Below are 15,278 nucleotides of genomic sequence, written 5' to 3' on the forward strand. Positions count from 1 at the left end.
CCGCCGCCAGAGATCGTATCAGAAGGCGATTCCGAATGGACAGTACGAAAAGTCCTAGACTTGAGACTGCACAGATCAAAACTCCAATACTTAGTAGAGTGGGAAGGATATCCGATAGAAGAAGCGACATGGGAACCTGAAGGGAATTTAGAAAATGCGCGACTGAAAGTTCAAGAATTTCACTGGCAAAACCCGAAGGCATTGAATCCCCGCAAAATTAACAAATCGGTGTTTGAAACGCAGGAATTCTTGGAGTGGCGTCGAAAATTTATCTGCCCAAATGTCTTTCGCAATGACGCTCAACCTAGAGAGGGGGTAATGTCACAAGTTCCAAATACAAATCATTATACATTTCTAAATTCCAAGTCCTTTAAGCGCCCAGACATAGCGCCGTCTCCTAAGAATGTATTTACGGTTGAAGAGATACCCACGACTGCATCTATTGTAGAAGTACCAAAGTCACGTGATCTTTCGGAAGATGCCGAACTAGATGACCTCACACCATGTGATCCTCTTGGAATGTTCCAGAGTCTTACTGCGGCTGTGACACGTGTCATGACATCATAAGTTATATATAGAATCGTACGATACCTTTGATTATTCTGATTGGTTAGTTAGTTCATACTCAGTTTCGATCTCAGTTTCAATACATGTATATAGGTAGCGTCTTGTAGTCAGTAGTTCTTTAGTTCAAACCTCTTGTATCTCCAAGTGAGCAATCCAAGACATACCTGCTGCCTTATCCTCTTTGTGATTATCTTGTTGTTTGAGTCCTAGTCTCTGCCCTGCGTTAATTCGTTTAAGGGGTTGTGACAGCATACCTGTTGCAGTGTTTCTTTGAATGGAATCCACGAAATGTTGATTTTGCCATTGTTTCTCGGCTTTCTTCTCACAAGCCTTGCGGTGAGAGGTGTTACGACTGGGATGAGTCGAGCTATCTCTGTCTGAGTAGACAATCGGCAAGATGCCAGATAGACGTAAGTCTGCTCTCGATTGAGAGATCAAGTGTTTCTGGCTAAGGCGAGTGTCGCTGACTCCCTTAGAATAGTGGTTCTTAGGCAGCAAGGTTGGAGACCTTGCTGAAGGACAATGTTCCAGGTAAAACCCAGTAGATTAAAGTGAAGAATACAACCGTAGGTAGCTAAGTTTATATACCAATGTTCAAGCGGAGCTTGTAAATGCATGTTATCAAGATAGAAGTAAGAAGAGGCGGACAGCCCGCTTAGTCAAGATAAGAGATAGGCATGATAAGAGATAAGCGAGGTACGGACGGCCCGTTTGTAAGTGAAAGGAAAATGAGTATAGGGGTTTTACATGTTACTGTAACATTACCCCCCTGTTACGGTTGAAGTCTCTGACTTCAATATTCTTCGGTGTTGCAGTATTCGTCCATGTAGTCGTAGTGGATGGGATCTGCGTCAGCGTTGCAGAATTCCGGTTCATTATACCTGGTGGCGTAATCCCGGTTTGCCCTTTCTATTTCTTCCTGGAGTTCTTCGTCTTTCCTGGCTTCCCATGCCGCTAGTGCTTCATAGAAGCCTTCATCGGTATAGACCAATGGGAACAGTTCTTTCTTTGCAGCGTAAGGGCAATAGATGGAGAGGTGGCCGGGTTTCTGGTCCTGGCATATGCGGCAGTAATATTCGGGGCAGTTCTTGTGACGGTGCCCAAGTTTCTTGCAGACGCGGCAGATGAAATTGTCTGAGGAAAACTGGGGTTGTTTTACAGTGATGACGTCGGGGGTTTCGGTGAGGTCAATGACTTCACGCTTCTTTCCCTTAGAAGCTTTAGTCTTCGACACTCCGTGCACGGTAGCCCCTCTACGGGTCTTTCGTTTGAAGACGACGGTGGGTTCGGGAATGGGGAGTGGTTCTTCTGCTGGTGCTGGTTGAGCAACAGGCTGAGTCTCTTCTCCAGCCGTAACTGCAGTAGGTACGTTGCTGGGGGAAGTGCTAGTGCAAGGGCTTGGCGGGCGACCGACTTCGGTCTCGTTTCGCTCTTCAACAGTCCGTATAACTGACTTGCAGATAGTGCTAAAAGCAGAAGGAAGCAGCTGAATCTCAAGGCTGCGTATTTGTCTCTGGAGGTGTTGGCAGGCGAGTCTGAGGGCATCGTTTTCAATTTCTTTGAATCTGAGTTCAAGGGCGGCGGTGGCGCGTATGATATGAATCTGGGATATGACGGGGGCGGCAGCAGATGCGGGTGCTTCAGCGAGCTGTTTCTCGAGCTCAACTGCGTGGGGAAGGGATAACAGAGTGGTCTCGACGATGGCGTCGTTGTCTAGGTTAAGGATGTTCTTTTTGTAGGATGAGTTTCCGAGGGAGTGCGAGGATGATGACGATCCGGTAGGGGAAGGTGTCAATGGAGGAGTCATGTTACTTGGGATTTGTTTGGGAGAGAGAATGATTCGTTCAGTTCAACTTGTGTCTCTTCTTATACGTGGTCAAGAGTTCTTTCGAACTCCGCAAGTTTTCCTCGGGTATCCATTCATTGCTTCCGGAGGAGTAGCCTATCCATGATACCAGATAGCGTCTTCGTTTACCCGTGCCCTTATGGCTAAGAATAGCTTCTACTTCGTATTCTTCTTCGCCATTGATAACGTCAGGTGGTGGTTCGGCGTAGTTCGGCCCGTGTATCTCTGTTTCGCGATAGGAGGATAGTTCGGAAGCGTGGAACGTGGGGTAAACCTTCCATTGTTCTGGAAGTTTCAGGGTGAACGTGATGGGAGATAAGACTGCGGTAATAAGGAATGGTCCGTATCTCTTGGGCGCAAGTTTCCTAGATGGTAATGATGTCAAGAGATTGGTGGCCGAGAGCCATACCTTATCTCCCGTCTTCCATGGTCGGTACTTTTCATGGCGAGACCTTTCTGCCATTCGTTGCATAGCGATGTTATGGCAGGCAAGAGCTTCTTCTCGTATCTTCTGGAGGTTCCTAAGTCTCTCTTCTGCTGCCGGCGTGTCTGATACCGATAGGATATGTGGGATTCCTCGTGGTTCGTAACCCATCATGAGGAAGAACGGGGATGTATTCCTGGCATCGTGTTTCCGATGATTATGGACGAATTCGGCGATAGGAAGGTGATTGGACCATTCCAACGGATTACTTCTACAGTAGATCCGTAGGTAGGTTTCCAGTTCCTGGTTGAGTCGTTCTGTTTGTCCGTCTGTCTGAGGGTGGTAGGCGGTTGATGCGGCAATCTGATATCCGAGGAGCCGGGCAAGTTCTCGAGAGAATTTCGAAATGAACTGTGGCCCTCTATCTGAGATCACTTTCTCATGGAGGCCGAATCTTTTGAACACGTTTTTGAGAAATAGTTTGGCCACTCCTTCGGAGGTGATGTTTTTATTGCATGGTGAAATAATTACCCCCTTCGTAAGCCCATGGTCTACCACGATCATGATAGAGTCAAAACCGCCCGAGACGGGTAGGTCGGTGATAAGGTCGACGGAGACTTGGGAGAAGGGGCGAGTGGCAATGGAGGGGATCGGGCGCAATGGAGGGGTAACAGGGTGTGTGTCAGCCTTCATTTGTTGACATAAAGTGCACCCGTCGACGTATTTATGGATGTAAGTCCCCATGGCAGGCCACCAGAAATCTCGTTTGACGAGTTCTTCCGTCTTGAATCGGCCGGGATGTCCCGCCGTGGGATGATCATGGTGTTTAAATAACACATCATGCCGTTGGGCTGCCGGCACGTAAGCTCTATTTTTATAAAAGAGGACGCCATTGATGCACGTCCAGTCGGAGAGGGCGGATTTCATTGGGGGAAGGCACACTCCGTCCAATGCTTCTAGGGCTTTCTGGCACACGGGGTCTTCGGCGGAGTTGTGTGCAATACTTTCTGACAAATCATTGTCAATTAGTCGCACGAACATGGTATCAGGGAGGAGAACGTGATTTTCGTTATCGTCTTTTCCGAGTGAATGGTCCGGGCGTCTAGAAAGGGCATCAGGGGCGGCTAATTTGGTTCCTGCGACGTGATGCAATTCTAACTGATAATTGGAAAGGATTAGCTGCCATCGTGCCTGTCTTCGTGTCAGCTTTTGGGCGGAGCGGAAGTACAGGAGGTTCATATGATCCGTGAATACTATCACGGTATGGGGACTTCCTTCCAAATAGTGGCGCCATTCGGAGAGTGCTCGAATGACTGCCAGCAGTTCTCTGTCAAAGATTTCATAGTTTCGTTCTGCGGGGTTGAGTGATTGGGATAGGTAGCCGCATGGATGGTACATTCCATTTTCATCAGTCTGCAGTAATACTGCTCCGGTTGCTGCTAACGACGCATCGGTAGCAATTGCGAATTGACGAGTCGGGTCCGGGTTTCTTAGTACTGGTTGCGATAAAAAGGCGTTCTTAAGGCGATCAAAAGCATTCTGGCATTTGTCAGTCCAGACGAAAGGGTGGTCCTTCTTTGTGAGGTCGATGAGGGGTCGAGCGATATCCGAGTAGTGAGCGATGAATGTCCGGTAGAAATTACAGAATCCCAGGAAAGACCGCGTGTCTTTTAGGTTTCCCGGGATTGGCCAATGTTTAATCCCGTCTACTTTGGCGGGTTCCATCCCTACTTCTCCCGGTCGGATCATCATTCCAAGATATTCTACTTCCCGTGCATCGAAGGTACATTTTTCTGGTTTGACGAATAGTTTCTCTTTTCGAAGGATGTCGAGGATTTCGATGGTTCGTGCTTGGTGCTGCTGAAGATCCTTCGAGAAGATCAGAAGATCGTCCATGTATATGACTAACCATCCTTGGTTTATCTGTTTCTGGCAGAGATTGGTCATGAACGCCTGAAAGGTTGCAGGGGAATTTGTTAATCCAAAAAACATGACTGTTGGCTCGAATAGCCCTTCTTGAGTGGTAAACGCCGCTTTCCATCGATCTTCTGGGTGGATCCTCACGTTATTGTACCCCGATCTTATGTCGATCTCCGTGAAGTACTTGGCGTCATAGAGTTGTTCAATGAGGGATTTTGGCAAGGGGAGGGGATATTGATTTCGTATGGTCCAATCGTTGAGATACCGATAATCCTGACAGGGACGCAGTTCCCCGCTTTTCTTTCCTACGAAAAAGAATCCGCTGGCTTGGGGTGACTTAGAGGGGACAATAAAACCTTTTCTGGTGTTTTCTTCGATAAACGTTTTGACAGCTTCTCGTTCTTTTCCCGATAATGGATAGACTTTCGAAGTCTTGGGCACGAATCCTGGTTTGAGGTCGATACGATGATCTACCCCAGGCCTTTCCGGCGGGAGTTTGTTAAGACCATCCTTGGCGAAGACGTCTTGATACTGGTGGAGGAAGTGAGGGACGAGTTCTTCGAAAGTCTTTTTCTGTTTTTCTATTTCTCCTGCGACCGCGAATTCTTGGGCTTTATTACTCGTCTTTCCGTAGTTTTGTTCCCTTTTTGATGTCCCGTCTCGAACGAGCGGGGTATCGAAAGTTATATCTTCTATGATGCGTACGGTGGATCCATCAGTGGCATATTCGATGAGTACTTCGTCATTGGCCAATTGATAGGCTAGTGGATCAATGACTGGAGATTTGAAGTTTTCTGACCAGACGTCTTCCTTCGTGTCATAGTTGGGTATTTCTTCGTCAACTATTTCTTCCACAGAAGCGGTATAGGAGGAGGTGGTTTCTTTAGTTGCCACCTTCACCTGTATCGGCTTCCGTAGTTTGGAATTTGTCCAAGTTCGGGTCGTTTCTTTTCTGACTTCTTTCTTCTTTCTGAAAAGCGGCGGGAGAGATTTCTGACGTCTCTTTCTGTCGATGTTCTTTTCTATGGCGAGTGATCTTTTCGTTGGTGGGAGCGATACAGTCTTGGCTTCCCAATCGATCTGAGGTTTCAGTGCAGCAAGCCAGGGGAATCCTAGGAGGATTTTGTCCTGTTTGGCTAGCCTTGCCACATTGAATTTCCCGATCATAGTTCTTTGATCGATTTTGATCGTGAGTACGCAATAATGAGAGATAAGTCCTCCTTGAGCGTCTGATCCATCGGCGGTGATGACAGGGAAGGGTCGTGAGAGTTTATGGGTTCTTATCTTGTGCCTTTTACAGAAGGTATCGCTGATAAAGGTGCCGGATGCTCCGGAATCAATGACCATGGATGTTTCGACGGTTTGTACGTGTTTATCGGAAAAAATGGATGCAGGAATTCTCAATTCATTTCTGGTTCCGATAGAACGTATTAGTCGTACATGAGTGGGAGTTACTGACGTCGAGGCAGCGTCCCTTTCTAAAAATCCATCTCCACGAAGCGACGTTCTACTTCAGTGAAGTCGCTGTCTTCCTCTTCTTCGACTTCTTTGGCTTTTTCTTTCATAGTCTTCCTTCGGATTGGTGCTTTCCTTTTTGGAGTTTCTTCTTCGTTCCTCTCCTTCTTTCTTCTGATGGGGGTCCTGGAGGAGGAGGTGCGACTTTCGACTTCGTCATCGCTGCTACTTTCTTCCTCTTTGTTTCTTCGGATCTGTCCTCTTTCTCTGGGGTGGAAGGAGGTGTCGTTGGCACGGTGTCCTACTTGGTGGCATTTGAAGCATCTTCCTTCTTTGAGGTGCTTCTTTAATTCTGCGTCCGAGAGACGGCTTATGCGGTCGACTTCCATGTCGTCGTTCCTTTTTGGGACGTAGTGTCTATTTCCGAAGTTCTTCTTCTTCTGTTGCTGGGGTCTCTCTTTCTTTTTGATGGCTTTCCATCTTTGGAAGGCGTTATCGAGATTAATGCAGGTGTTGACGACGGTGTCGAAGTTATCGAGAGTTTCACCTGTTCGGTGCAGGTTGTCCTGAAGCCCGTAGTCTAGGCCTTGTCGAAAGAATTCGATGAGGGGGGCTTGTTCGGTCATTCCTGCTCTGTGCGCGAGGAGTTTGTAGTTGGAGATGTAGGTGTGGAGATCTCCTTTCATCTCTAACTCTCGTATCTTCATCATGGCAGTTCCGGCGGGGTCCATGGGTTTAAAGGCTTCGTCGAAGTCCTTTTTGAATTTGGCCCAGGTCCCATAGCCGATCATTTGTCCAGAGGTGTCTTTTCTCTTGGGGTCTAGGGCTGCTTCCATGAAGTCTTCCGCCCAAGCTGCTGCATTTCCTTTCGTCATGTAGGATAACACGAGGATGATTTTCTTCTTATCATCAACGTAGACTTTGTCGTTAATGTCGAGGTATGCGTGACATTTCATCATGAATCTCTTTGATTCTTCTCTGTCTCCATCGAATTCGGGAGGGGAACCGATCTTTAGTTCTATATCTTTGTTCTGGGTCGTCATGGTGTTCAAAGGAGGAATGGTTGGTAGAGCTCCTAAGTTCAAGGCTCCGATCAAAGGAGTTAACGAAGTCGTGGTGTCGGTTTCGTTGCAGATGGCAACGGTTCAAGTAATAAAGACTTTAATCTTTTGTTACGACTGGGATGAGTCGAGCTATCTCTGTCTGAGTAGACAATCGGCAAGATGCCAGATAGACGTAAGTCTGCTCTCGATTGAGAGATCAAGTGTTTCTGGCTAAGGCGAGTGTCGCTGACTCCCTTAGAATAGTGGTTCTTAGGCAGCAAGGTTGGAGACCTTGCTGAAGGACAATGTTCCAGGTAAAACCCAGTAGATTAAAGTGAAGAATACAACCGTAGGTAGCTAAGTTTATATACCAATGTTCAAGCGGAGCTTGTAAATGCATGTTATCAAGATAGAAGTAAGAAGAGGCGGACAGCCCGCTTAGTCAAGATAAGAGATAGGCATGATAAGAGATAAGCGAGGTACGGACGGCCCGTTTGTAAGTGAAAGGAAAATGAGTATAGGGGTTTTACATGTTACTGTAACAAGAGGTGTAACCGCATGGCTTGATGTCTTGTTGAGACAAGTCGCAATATTTTGACCTCTCAGGGCCCATTTTGTCAACAGGAATACAAAAGTTATGTACATGGGTGGAAAGGAGGGAGGAGAACGCTCAAGAATGCTGTGAAAGAGGAATTCAAGTAAGTAAGCAAGTAAGATGCATATCAATCACATTGCATGTGCATTGCAAGTGATTGAAACCCCGCCATCAATCTTACAGCAAGGTTGTAAACGCGATTGTAACGTGATGTGAATGGTTCCTGATTACAATCGTTTTAGGAAATTTGTGACAAAGGTTCCCGATTTGATAAGTCATACCTGTCAAACACCGCCAACCCGCGGTAAAGGGTCGCGGTATGGTCACCGGTATGAATATCCAACACCTTACCCATACCCGCAAAACCCGTCAGCAAAAAACCGCGGTGTTACCCGTACCCGTGCGTTTCCCTATTGATTGACATGGTCGTTCGAAACATCGAGCGGAGTTCAAATCCCACTCGGAGGATGCCGATTTTCGTTACTCAGACTAGACTGTCCACTGGCCAAATCTATTTGCGAATCCGAAGGTATTTAAGTGCTGCAATAACAGTTTCAGTCTTGTTCTTGCACAACCTCGAGCATTTATCCCCAAAGCCGAACTGTTTCGCAGATCGTATCACGATGGCCACCCCTCATACACCACCATCACAGAAGTCACAGCTACCACCGCCAGATACAGCTCCAATCGCTCGCCATACCTCACAATCCGATTATCGCACGGGAGATCTGAAGCTAGGCCGCGAGGCTGTTCTCGCTGATTTGGGAAGGTATCTGCAGGTCCCGTTCATTTCCCTGGCAAAGTGTGTTGGTTCCATGCCTTCCCCACAACGTCTGCAGGATATGCGCGACGACTTAATTCAGAGGGAGATTCTCACCGACAACGACCCGAAATGGAAGGCCTTCATTCGACCTGCGAACTTGAAGAGGTCCGAAGAGAAGACGTTCGAGCCCCTCAAGGAAATCATCTCTGGAATCTTGAACCAAGTCCCGGATTGTGGAGTATCCTACGAATCGAATCCAAATGAAATACCCATCTCAGAGCGCCATAATACTTCCCGGCCCGATGGATACCTTGTACGGGCGAACGATCGAACTGCACCCAGGATGCATTGGTTCGATATTGGTGTACCCTTCGAATTCAAGAAGGAACGGGATGCCAGAGCTGTCCAAGATGTAAGTTGTTGTCACAGATATCTTCGGCGCCGGCTTATAAACTCTGCTCTAGAACGAACACAAGATAATCTGGAGCCTTCACAACATCATGCGCGAGGACCCCTGTCGTCGGTTTGCCTTCGGTATCACAATCGAGGACACGCAATTGAGACTGTGGCTTAGCAATCGTGGGTTCCTCGCAGTCACAGAGCCTATCGACTGTTTCGAGGTACGCCACCTTATCGCGCTGTATGTCAGTGGTACTAAGTGGTATAATACATCTAGGACATTGATCGTGTCATCTCTCTCTTTCATGCTCTTGGATCTGCGTCTGCGTCTACCTCCTTGAAAGGGCTCGGATGGGACCCCACTGTCGAGCGGATCCATGTAGGAGAAAAAACGCAATACAAATTCACAGTAGGAAACGAAGTGTTCACCACGACACGGGAACTTGCCACCTACGGCGTGGACTCTATGGTTGGGCGTGGAACTCGCGTGTACGCAGCCACGGACGCTAAAGGGGAGACGGTTGCCATCAAAGATTCGTGGAGAGAAATTGACCGCCAATCTGAGGGCGAGATCGTAGAAAAAATCTTGGCCTCCTGCGAGAAGAAGCTGGGAGCAGAGGATTTTGCTGATGCCAAGAGACACTTCGTTGGAGTCCGGCTCTGGAAGGATGTTACAATCGACGATGCCTCGGATGAGACGGTGAACCCGGTAGCCGGAGACAAGCATGATGGCACCTGGAAGTGGAAACCTATCGATTTCGGTCCCATCCTCTCCGAAAGGCTGCATTTATCTGCTACAGGCGACGTACCTGACAGTGGTAAACTATCTGCTGTCCTTCCCGCACAATTGGGCATTGTTGGGCGAAAGGAAACACGAATCCCACAGAGAATCCACGCGCGCATCGTTTTCCATGATGTTGGAGTCACTGTCAAGGATCTAGTCTCTCTGGCCGACACCCTGAGTTGTTTGTCTGGCGGACTGAAGGGTAAAGCAACTATTCTTATTCTCCTTACCTCAATCGCTCACGCCACCCTTAGGCCTATATTATTTGCATAAAGCAGGTTGGATTCATCGCGATTTCAGCGTCGGGAACGTGAATTGGGTAGGGGGTATCGGCAAACTGGGTGACTTCGAGTACGCGAAAGAGATCAATTCAAATATTTCTCATGACGTTCGAACGGTAAGAATTTCTGAAGACGATACCTCTCGCTGCTAACTCGTCGGCAGGGAACAATGCATTTCATGGCGATAGAAGTTGAACATCAGCAATACCTTTTCCAACCCCTAGTTCCCCCTCCAACATATGGTGATACAGACGTCCCGTCCCCCCCTCCATTCCGCATGAACTTCCTGCACGACATCGAATCTGTATGGTGGGCATATGCGTGGATCTTCTTTTATCACACGGACACGATCACGGCGAACTCGAACGATTCCTTTGATGTGGATGCGCAGTTGAGACAACATCAGCTAGCGTTCCCTGGTGCGATTGGCCAGACAACACGCCGGGACTTCTTCACTCGCATCCAAAGACTTCAGAGCACCTGCAAATCTATCCTTTCAGATAGATGCTTTAAGGTTTGCGATAATCTTGCGCTTTTTGCATATACTCTCCAAGCCAGTTATCTTAAGGCAGAGGCTGACCACCCCTTGATTGTGCTTGATGACTCCCTTCGGGAAGATATGCATGCAAAAGCCGCAGAATATCTCGATTATGCGCAAAAAGAAGCTGGTGATATCAAACTTTGTCGGCTCTTCAACCTCCTCAAGCAGAAGAGGCCCCGAGAAGAAGGTGAAACGTCGCCTACGCCAGATAATGCAGGGAAGAGGATCCGACAGGGTTGACTTTTATTTATTGATTGTATGATAAAGACGAGGAGATGCTAGACGAGTATCTCGTAGCTGTTGTGCTTGCCGATAATAATGAGGCCAACGTTTTGCCAGGTAGCCAAAATCCATTGACTCTGCTAAACGTCAGATCACCCTTGGCATGCTTTACATTTTGTGAGTGAGTCTTATTGGAAAGTTTCATTACACACCGATCTCCTGAATGTCTGCGCAACTGCATACTGTCGCGTCTGATAAGCCTTTGTAGCACCATATCCAGGGTTTTGCCGCGATTTTTTCCCTGAATCATGCTCGCGTTGCCAAAGCTATACGACATCAAGGTTGAATGACGAACAAAACTTTGAGAGCTTCTCGAGGACGGCGACAATGTTTGAGTAATCTTCAGAATGGCACCCTTCCCTCCATTATAACTTACGCGCGGTTGAATGCACCAATGAGATCAAACCTCTTTTTTCCAAGTCCGGTATGGGCTTTTCGAGATAAAAATTGGCCTAAAGGCAAAGTTGATGTACTTCCGATTATTCGGAGGAGAAATTGAAGAGGGTAAGAGATGATAATGGAAGCGTGGACATTGTGAAGTCGTCAAACAACGTGGGGGTCATAAAAGAGAAAAATACAGAGTCGTGATTGATCCTTCAAGGACGGAATCTAGGATCACTGTTGCTGGACAATATTCATAAGAGGACCTACGGTCAAGTGCGTTGAACTCGGATACATCTGTCCTTCAAGAGCGTAATAAAGCAAGGATTCGACGTAGGTCAATCAGTGTGGAGTCTGAGAAACTCAGTTGAGTGAGATGTGGAGAAGGATATTGCCTTATCGTTCGCTGGGCTGTATGAGTATAATTTGGCAGACACCACGAGCTCCGAAACCTCCGAAACGCTAAGGGAGTTCACCCAGACAGCTCCGACCCTACAAGTTGGTAACACAGATGGCGAACGAACATACATTAACAACATAACGCTACCTTGCGATACCAGTGGCATTTTTATTGTACCTGTGCAAAGACGCTTACCTTGTGTGTCCACTGCGTTGCAAACCAGCGTAGCCCTTGCTTTTGATGCGGTAATTTGAAGGGGTGATATAATGAAACCATCCAAAGCATCATACCGCAATACTTGTGAGATAGAAACCATGGTTTCGACCTAGCGCTTACATGAGGATTCCACGAGCTAACTGGTGATGGGACAGAGAGAACACAGCCCGTGATAGTTCCATATGACGCAAGATGAAAGAATCATTCTACTGTAAGGGAAATCATGATACGTTTTGAGATAATAGACTATACACGCTTACAGTGACTTTTCAGGGCTGCACGCATCACGCGTGGGTTGTATTTATATTAGAATTCGCCGTAGCCCTCGGTTGTACCAGATCAGTGCAGAGTTCAGAAGACGAGGGTATGCGTTGTTTTGGTCTGTTGTGCAATGGCTTTGAGGATTTTCCTTATTCAGAAGCTTTCCACTTTGCAAAAACTTCAAGACCTCGAACTTACTTGGAATATAACAAAGTCGTGCTTTGTCATAAAGCAATGGTTTAAACTCAGTTGAACTCTGCCGGGCTTACCGATGGGTCCCAGACCAAATCCCAGACTTTCTAGGTCCCTGAGGTACGTAGCCACATTTGCGAATGCGAAGGTATTTAAGTGCTGCAATAACAGTTTCAGTCTTGTTCTTGTGCAACCTCGAGGATTTCTCCCCAAAGCCAAACTGTTTCGCAGATCGAATCACGATGGCTACCCCTCATACACCACCATCACAGAAGTCACAGGTACCACCGCCAGATACAGCACTAGTCCCTCCCCACACCTCACAATCTGACTATCGCACGGAAGATTTGGAGCTAGGTCGCGAGGCTGTTCTTACTGATTTGAGGAGGTATCTGCAGGCCCCATTCGTTTCCCTAGCGAAGTGTGTTGGTGCCGTGCCTTCTCAGCAGCGTCTGGAGGAGATGCGCGACCACTTAATTCGGAGCGAGATTCTCACCAACGACGGCCTGGAATGGAAGGACTTCATTCGACCTGCGGATATGTCCGAAGAGATGACGTTCAAGCTCGAGGGAATCATCTCTGGAATCTTGGAACAAGTCCCGGATTGTGGAGTATCCTACCTATCGAATATGCCCCTCTCAGAGAGCCATAATACTTCCCTGCCGGATGGATACCTTGTACGGGCGAACGATCGAACTGCACTCAGGATGCATTGGTTCGATATTGCTGTGCCATTCGCATTCAAGAAGGAACGGGATGCAAAAGCCCTCCGAGACGTAAGTTGTTGTCGCAGATCTCTTCGGCGCCGGCTTATAAACTCTGCTCTAGAACGAACACAAGATAATCTGGAGCCTTCACAACATCATGCGCGAGGACCCCTGTCGTCGGTTTGCCTTCGGTATCACAATCGAGGACACGCAATTGAGACTGTGGCTCGGCAATCGTGGGTTCCTCACAGTCACAGAGCCTATCGACTGCTTCGAGGTACGCCACCTTATCGCGCTGTATGTCAGTGGTACTAAGTGGTATAATACATCTAGGACATTGATCGTGTCATCTCTCTCTTTTATGTTCTTGGATCTGCATCTACGTCTACCTCCTTGAAAGGGCTCGGATGGGACCCCACTGTCGAGAGGATCTATGTAGGAGGAAAAGTGCAATACAAGTTCACAGTAGGAGACGAAGTGTTCACCACAACACGGGAACTTGCCACCTACGGCGCGGACTATATGGTTGGACGTGGAACTCGCGTGTACGAAGCCACGGACGCTAAAGGGAAGAAGGTTGCCATCAAAGATTCGTGGAGAGAAATTGACCGTCAATCCGAGGGCAAGATACTAGAAAAAATCTTGGCCTCCTGCGAGAAGAAGTTGGGAGCAGAGGATTTTGCCGATGCCAAGAGACACTTCATTGGAGTCCGGCTCTGGAAGGATGTCACAATCGACGGTGCCTCGGATGAGACGGTGAACCCGGTGGCCGGAGACGAGCATGATGGCACCTGGGAGTGGAAACTTATCGATCCCAAGCCCATCCTCTGCGAAAGGCTGCATTCATCTGCTACGGGCGACGTACCCGACAGTGGTAAACCATCTGCCTTCTTTCCCGCACAATTGGGCATTGTTGGACGAAAGGAAACACGAATCCCACAGAGAGTTCACGCACGCATCATTTTTGATGATGTTGGAGTCACTGTCAAGGATCTAATCTGTCTGGCCGACAGCTTGAGTTGCTTGTCTGGCGGACTGAAGGGTAAAGCAACTATTCTTATTCTCCTTACCTCAATCGCTCATGCCACCCTTAGGCCTATATTATTTGCATAAAGCAGGTTGGATCCATCACGATTTCAGCGTCGGGAATGTGATATGGGTCGTCGGTGACAACGGGGGTATCGGCAAACTGGGTGACTTCGAGTACGCGCAAGAGATAGATCCAAACACTTCTCACGACGTTCGAATGGTAAGAATTTCTGAAGACGATACCTCTTGCTGCTAACTCGTCGGCAGGGAACAATGCATTTCATGGCGATAGAAGTTGAACATCAGCGATACCTTTTCCGAACCCTAGCTCCCCCTCCAACATATGGTGATACAGACGTCCCGTCCCCCCCTCCATTCCGCATGAACCTCCTGCACGACATCGAATCTGTATGGTGGACATATGCGTGGATCTTCTTTTATCACACGGACACGATCACGGCGAACTCGAACGATTCCTTTGATGTGGATGCGCAGTTGAGACAACATCAGCTGGCGTTCCCTGGTGCGATTGGCCAGCCAACACGCCGGGACTTCTTCACTGACATCACAGAACTTCGCCACACCTGCAAATCCATCCTTTCAGATAGATGCTTTAAGGTTTGCGATAATCTTGCGCTTTTTGCATATACTCTCCAAGCCAGTTATCTTAAGGCAGAGGCTGACCACCCCTTGATTGTGCTTGATGACTCCCTTCGGGAAGATATGCATGCAAAAGCCGCAGAATATCTCGATTATGCGCAAAAAGAAGCTGGTGATATCAAACTTTGTCGGCTCCTCGACCTCCGCAAGCAGAAGAGGCCCCGAGAAGAAGGTGAAACGTCGCCTACGCCAGCTAATGCAGGGAAGAGGATCCGATACGGTTGATTATTCAAGATGCCCCTTGGTAGATTTCATATCCCTCGCACACCTCGGTGCGTTTTCACCGCTTGGAAGGAACTAGACATCTAGTTGACGAGACCAAGACTGATACATTAATTGTCTGACACGTAGAACACTAGATTAGTTAGTAATATGATATAAAAAGTAATGAACAATAATGCTCCCACTAGAGGATGAAGCGTAGATTAGTATCCTGAAAAAGCAGTGTTAATCTGAATCCACCACACTGTCAACTACAAGTGCTTACGATGTAGTGCGAGCCCGACAGTTGCGATTTCTGTTGATAATGATG

At 47.8% G+C, this 15,278-nt stretch overlaps 3 protein-coding genes across 3 annotated transcripts; 2 read left to right on the forward strand and 1 right to left on the reverse strand.

The window, feature by feature from the left end:
* Positions 1-8,349: 8,349 nt before the first annotated feature.
* On the forward strand, positions 8,350-10,843 carry HD556DRAFT_1280479 (uncharacterized protein; the record flags this gene model as incomplete). The annotated part of the gene is made up of 5 exons (XM_041299289.1): positions 8,350-9,025; positions 9,078-9,233; positions 9,290-9,998; positions 10,051-10,193; positions 10,241-10,843. Coding segments are annotated over exons 1-5 (2,163 nt in total), but the record flags the coding sequence as incomplete, so codon positions are not given.
* A 575-nt stretch (positions 10,844-11,418) lies between these two features.
* HD556DRAFT_61 (uncharacterized protein) lies at positions 11,419-12,295 on the reverse strand. The gene is made up of 4 exons (XM_041311080.1): positions 12,158-12,295; positions 12,018-12,106; positions 11,552-11,911; positions 11,419-11,494 (listed from the first exon to the last, which is right to left on the reverse strand). Exons 2-3 carry the CDS (start codon positions 12,077-12,079, stop codon positions 11,620-11,622), a joined length of 354 nt encoding a protein of 117 aa, XP_041167413.1. The 5' UTR covers positions 12,080-12,106; positions 12,158-12,295; the 3' UTR covers positions 11,419-11,494; positions 11,552-11,619.
* Positions 12,258-15,166, forward strand: HD556DRAFT_1522251 (uncharacterized protein). Its single transcript, XM_041309187.1, has 6 exons — positions 12,258-12,470; positions 12,522-13,126; positions 13,179-13,334; positions 13,391-14,099; positions 14,152-14,306; positions 14,354-15,166. Exons 2-6 carry the CDS (start codon positions 12,593-12,595, stop codon positions 14,969-14,971), a joined length of 2,172 nt encoding a protein of 723 aa, XP_041167414.1. The 5' UTR covers positions 12,258-12,470; positions 12,522-12,592; the 3' UTR covers positions 14,972-15,166.
* Positions 15,167-15,278: the final 112 nt, after the last annotated feature.

The sequence above is a fragment of the Suillus plorans genome, assembly GCF_016647745.1.
Source record: "Suillus plorans strain S12 chromosome Unknown HD556scaffold_1, whole genome shotgun sequence".
NCBI classification, from domain to species: Eukaryota; Fungi; Basidiomycota; class Agaricomycetes; order Boletales; family Suillaceae; genus Suillus; species Suillus plorans.

Coding starts and splice junctions, on each gene's coding strand:
- HD556DRAFT_61 (XM_041311080.1), bottom strand. CDS start 12,079: ATGGAACTATCACGGGCTGTGTTCTCTCTGTCCCATCACCAGTTAGCT. Junction 11,912..12,017: donor TTAGCTCGTGGAATCCTCAT/GTAAGCGCTAGG, acceptor ATCAAAAGCAAG/GGCTACGCTGGTTTGCAACG.
- HD556DRAFT_1522251 (XM_041309187.1), top strand. CDS start 12,593: ATGGCTACCCCTCATACACCACCATCACAGAAGTCACAGGTACCACCG. Junction 13,127..13,178: donor ATGCAAAAGCCCTCCGAGAC/GTAAGTTGTTGT, acceptor ACTCTGCTCTAG/AACGAACACAAGATAATCTG. Junction 13,335..13,390: donor AGCCTATCGACTGCTTCGAG/GTACGCCACCTT, acceptor TAATACATCTAG/GACATTGATCGTGTCATCTC.